This window comes from Toxotes jaculatrix, chromosome 10, assembly GCF_017976425.1.
Source record: "Toxotes jaculatrix isolate fToxJac2 chromosome 10, fToxJac2.pri, whole genome shotgun sequence".
Lineage (NCBI taxonomy): Eukaryota > Metazoa > Chordata > Actinopteri > Toxotidae > Toxotes > Toxotes jaculatrix.
This window is the reverse complement of record NC_054403.1, coordinates 14,349,537-14,355,536: the sequence shown is the minus strand read 5'-3', so window position 1 is coordinate 14,355,536 and position 6,000 is coordinate 14,349,537. Positions and strand designations below refer to the sequence as shown.

The following is a 6,000-nucleotide window of genomic DNA, read 5'->3' as shown; positions in this document are numbered from 1 at the left end:
ATGACGTCTTTCTGTAATACATCAAGTTCAGGAGATGAAGGCAGAGAACTGAAAAGAAATATTGTTGCATACAGCTGCAATATGGCAATTTTGAGTACAGTTACTCCAAAGTTAATTTTCATATTGTTTAGTCCAACTAACTAGACATCACGATACTGAAAAGTAAGTGGTGCCACATGTGACTCTCACATTTTATATATATGTAAACATTTGTAAACATCCATCCTTGGCTGCAGTTGATTTCAGGGATGTTGATACATATGCAGACACATACAAAAGCGCAAACAGAGTAAATGTTTTCAACAAGTGGCCTTGGAACAGTTCACCTCATTTTGCCACTTTCTGTATCTATCACATCTATCAAAAGACTGAATGGAAGCGTTAGACTACTGCAAATCGGGAACAAATATCATCACAAGTCACACTCACTAAGCCACAAATATCCTGTGCTCACACACTTATAGACAAGAAGCTAACTGCTAATTGTTTAAAAAAACACACAAAACAGACTAACAGTCTAATATCTGTGTATAAATCTGCAGGACCATTCTCTTAATGCATTTAATACTATGAAGCAGCTGCTACTGTAAATGACACATAACTAATAACTAGTAATTATTTTTATATTATGTATATATTAGCTACAGTCTTGTGCCCTCTCAAGTGAATAAAAGCATTGTTCTGAGTTGTTGCTGAGAATGAAACATTACTTCTTGATTAACCAAGCATTAATTATCATTTTTATGTCCTCAAGCAATGTAGATGGTAAATCTATCCAACTGGCTAATGAGGTTTTATTTGGCTTTACTTGCTTTGTGTCATTACTACTTTAGGAGAGACAGCGGAAATCTCAAACATCCATTTCAGTCATGACAATCAGAAAGCACTTGTACAGTATTTAGGACATGACAGACATGCACAGGTAAAGTGATCCTAAATGAATTCACATACAAGTTCAAGCTTTGGAGGGTTTGTCTTTTCTTCTGCTCAAAAAAAACCTGGCTCTCACACTTTACCTCTGCAGGGAACACAGTTGCAAACTAGTGTGTATAACTTGTCTTTGTGTTTAACCTGTTTCATTTTTAATGAGATCTGACTCTGGCCAGAAAACAGGACACAAAAAGAAAAATTGCAGCAGGCCTGTAATCTACAGGGGTTAATTTTCCTGGAAGAAAGAAAGAAAAAAAAATTTGCCGCTCAACCAGCTCTGAACTTTGGGTGACTCATTAAAACAGTATAATAAAATATAAATATACAATAAAATGTTGGCAAAAACAGAACCTACATTGCTCTGGCAATGCAAAGTACCATTAGAGGGCTGCAGAATGGCTGTTTTCCACTACATCAATCCTTGTAAGACTTTCCAAAAGTGCAAGGAATACAAAAAGGGACTGTGATAATATCCATAAAAGTTAGAAAACTTTTTTTTTAATGTCAAACTGAGGGAGATAAGGACCTGTACCAATCTCCCGGCTTCTTGTGTGCCAAATCAGGCCACTAAAACTGACTTGAACTGCACCACAAAGAAAGCTCATTTTTACAACTAGACAGCCCTACTCACCACAGACACCAACACAAGCACCAACACAGACACTATGTCCTCGCTGAAACTACACTCTCATCCGGACACGCATGAAAGAGAGACAGAGAAAAAGAGAGACAAGACTGCTGCCAAAGCGAACACAAACCCAGGGAGAGTCAAAGCAAAGAGTCACAGATTAAATATTTAAACATATATCATTTTTCCCTTTAAAAAAATAAATAAATAAAAAAGAACGTCCTAGTTATGTGGCCCATTTATAAATAGTGTTTTCACATATATAAAAAAAGAGCGTTTCATGTGGCCTGCCTCTGTCTGTGGTGCTAAAAAAGACGCACTACTTTCAACAGATCAACACATCCGCTGTGGGACGTTTCAGGCTCCAAAACGGCGCTGATTTGACGGTTTGTGTCACTTAATTGTATTTACTATGGTTGGACACACGAGCTTGAAATTCCACAACAGAGGTGCGTGACTAAAATGAAATTTGTGTTTGTACACCCTGAACAGCGCTTCTTCGACACGGCTTCTAAATCCTGTCTGCGCTCTGGTGCGAATAGAAAAAAAAAAATCCCCCCCTGCTGAAAATCAATGACACGGTTAGTGCGTACTGGAGAGAGAGAGAAAGTGTGTGTGTGTGTGTGTGTGAGAGAGAGAGAGAGAGAGAGAGAGAGAGAGAGGCGGTGTCTGGTGACCGAGGAGGAGGAGGAGGGGGAGGAGAAAGCTCCTGGACCGCTCGTCCTCTCAGCTCCCTTTTGCCGTCAATCCTACAAGCAGTCGGGTGCTACCGGAGTGCCCGGGGCCGTGGACTTATTTTCCCCCGGGAATCGGCATTGGACACCAACGAAGTATCCCAGGTAGGTTTAAATTTATTTTATTTTATTTTTTCATTTAAAAATAAATTTAAAAAGCACTGTTATTAAGCGTTTGCGGGCGCTGTGAGAAAGAAATAGAAATTGGAAATGAAAGTCAGTAGCCCGGTCGCCCATTTGTCGACTCGCTGCTGCTCGCTGGATGGAGAAGAAAGCAGATGAAAGCCAAGACAAAGCTCCGTGTGGGGGGGTGGTGGTGGTGGGGGGGACGGCAATTGTGTTGACGCCGCTAATTGCTTTTTAAATTGGCGGATGGGAAGCTGGTGAGCTAATCGTTACGCGGTGCCCCCATCTGCCGCGGTGACAACTCTCCAATGTTTGTAATCCGATTAGAAGAAGGATCAGCAATTTGGTGAAATGAGCTCTCTCTCTCTCTCTCCACACAGTGAGAACATAAACAGTGGATGGTTCTGATTTATTAATTTGTTTAGTTTTCCGCTCTGTGTTCTGTGGTGACATTCTGACCCACTGTGCGTCACAGTGGGAGAGTTCTGTGTTCTGTAAAGTGCTGTGTCTCACTTGGTTCTGCTCTTCTTGCACTTTGCAGCATCCTTCTCACCTCCTGTGTCAGGTGCTCTCACTCCGAATGGCTCTATACGTCTTACACCCCTCTGCTTTTTTTCCCTCTCTCTCTCTCTCTCTCTCTCTCTCTCTCTCTCACACACACTCTCTCTGTCTTTGCTTTCAGAAGATGTTCTTCTTTCTGCTACCTGTCGTGGCTCTCTTGCTGAGCAGAGAAACGGCGGTCTCCGGTAACAGTAACGACAAATGGCTGAGCACCGCGGCTCAGTACAACAAGGACAGATCCTGGAACAGATTCAGAGATGTGAGTTGCACTGAGAGACACAACATCTAGCCAAAAGGGGCATTATAATTAGCTTCGTTGTGTGTGTGTGTGTGTGTGAGAGAGGGAGAGAGAGAGAGAGAGAGAGAGAGAGAGAGAGAGAGAGAGCACACTACGCCCTTGATACACCCTGTGAGCCTACTTGAGCACTTGCCAGCAGGCATAATCCACCTTGTAGAAACTCAGCAGGTTCAGACCCTGGTTGAAAGACAGTCAGACTCATAGATAGAGAACATTTGATTTGTATGCTCATGATGGAAAAATTCTTTTATTACATGATATGATTGGACTGACTGATTGATTTTCCAGCTGGACTGCCTGTTTCTTTTTTTCCAAGTAGCCAGACCATAACAGTGGGCTTTCATCTCCTATAATTGTTTGTCTATTTCAGTCAAATGTTTGGTATTTCTGCCTTTCCTGTTTGCCTGACAGTACTTTCACAAGCTCTCTGAAAAAGAACATACAGTACATGTTTAGTCTGTAGTCTGCACTAGGAGATGGTGTAATCACTATGCGTGTGGTTCAGATGTATATGGCTCTGAATCCATTATGGAGAATCACAGAGGCTTGTTTCTTCAGCGATATCAGGCATAGGTTGGATGATAATTTCTCAGAAGCAGCCACGTTGGTGCTCCCTTGTATAAATCGCCATGGTTGACTGATTTGGTTCATGTTTTGAAACCCGGGTTCCTATGTTTAAAACTTCTATGAAATGCTCTTAAGAATGGTAGAAGAGGACTGCGTCTATAAAGTAGGTGCTTTGTATAAAGATGATGAAAGTCACTAAAGTCTAATTCTCAAGTGCTAACCACAGTGATAATGAAATGTAGGTCTAATTCTTGTAAAATAAGAACTGAAGCACAGAATCAGCCAGTTGCTTTGAAGCCACATTGTTCAAACCCACAGAACCATATTTTTAGTAGAGAGGCTTTTCAAGATACCAAATATATCAGTCTGAATTTGAGAGAAAATGTGCACAGAGTGCTGCACAATACACCCAGACCATTTCTATGTTATAGAATGGTGCAGCCATAAAAGCATGAAGTCTTGAGTTTGATTATTTCACTCTCGTATAGCTTTGATGAAGAGCTGGGAAAGAATTTATGTGATGCGGCTAAACAATGTGACCTTAAAACTACATAGACAAAGTGAAAGCGATTGGTTGTATTGACACTGAATCCAACATGTCATGCACATAATGACTTAAGCTTTCTTGTGGCGTGTTGTTACTCATGGCATTTGAGAAAGACTCTGTATCTTCAGTCAACTCAGTGACTCCAACTCATACACATCATTCATTCCCAAAACATCTCTCCATGACTGGAAAGTGCCTGACCTCCACCTCTGTGTGAAACACAACCATCTGCTGGCGACTCCTAAATGGGTTAGGATACCGCTTGAGCTCTCTTAAATAATTTACAAACTGAGACCAAATCTTGATATCCAGAAACATTTATGCATGCCATTTGTTCTTCAAAGAATTAGGACAAGCTTATGTGTTTACTTTAGTCATAGTAGAGTATTCTCAACATCAAAATTTTACTGGCAAGTAACGACAATGCAGAGTTGACACTCACTCTAGTCTAACCAGTCGTCTTCAGGCTGAGTAGTGTATCCGCTGGCACTGTATTTGATACCATACTCTTGACATTATGGTGTCTTTTGCTGCCTGCTAACGTGTTCTCCAGAGATTTGAGTAGACAGTGGGCTAACTTTGGCCTTATTAGAGCTGGCCTTCCCTATACAGTACTGGAGCCGTGATGTGAGAGCTAGTATTAGTCATGTCTGTGTACACTCAGAGCCAGGGCTCTACTACCTGCAGTGTGTGTGTGTGTGTGTGTGTGTGTGTGTGTGCCCACTCTTTATTTCCCTCTGTGGTCTCCTGTGCAAATGAAACTCATTAACAGGAAACTGTCAGAGGAGGGTGGAGGACAGGAATGGAGATGAGGGAGGGTAAGGAGGGTAGAGGAGGAGCAATGAATAGGGGGAAAGGGCTGTGACATTTATGTTTAATATTTCAAGCAGTGCTACCAACCAAATGCAGGAGCTGCTGTTGTGTTTATGTGTGTGTTCCTGTTCATGTGTGTGTGTGTGTGTGTGTAATGTTTGCCCTATCACACAGGGAAACCTGCTGGTCGTAATTTGTCTCCTGCAACATTTGCTGTCTTTTGTCCTACTGTGTCTTCTTTCCTCTGCCATCTTTCTTAGTCACTCCCCTGCTCCTCTCCTCTGGCACTGTACCCTTTAAAATCATAGACAGCAAGAGCTATGATTAACAAAACATGGTTCTGTATGTATCAACTTAAACTACTGAGCAACCATCTAAGAGGTACTGTCATTTTGATCATGATGTGCTGAAAGGCACTGTGCAGTATTTGGCTGTTCCAGATGAAAAAATTGTGGCGAAATCATTGGTCACCAGTGAAAAATGGTGGTCTTAAATCGTACTGTGAGACAGCTGATTTAGAGCTTTGGTGACCAAAAACAGTCTGCTTCAGAATCCTGGCAATTTAAGATCAAAGTCCCACAGTGTGACAGCTGCGATAACCCACGTTCATACACCATCCAGTCAGAATATAGCACTAAAAAATGCTGTCAAGCGCCGTTTAGTTGATTTGATGTCATAATTTTTAATCCTTTATTATCCTTTACATCCTGAACATGTAAAGCACAGTAGCTGTGTGTAACAATCCTTCATGTTTGTCACGTCAATGTCATGTCAATCAATCCCGCCCCCTCTCCTC

General features: G+C 41.6%; 1 protein-coding gene across 1 annotated transcript in view; it reads left to right on the top strand.

Moving 5' to 3' along the window:
- The first annotated feature begins 2,285 nt into the window (after nucleotides 1–2,285).
- spock1 (SPARC (osteonectin), cwcv and kazal like domains proteoglycan 1) overlaps nucleotides 2,286–6,000 on the top strand; it is a 91,351-nt gene continuing 87,636 nt past the window's right edge. The window contains 2 exon segments of the mRNA XM_041048015.1: nucleotides 2,286–2,397; nucleotides 3,101–3,238. Of these exon segments, the coding sequence (XP_040903949.1) occupies nucleotides 3,104–3,238 (135 nt within the window). The 5' untranslated portion in view covers nucleotides 2,286–2,397; nucleotides 3,101–3,103.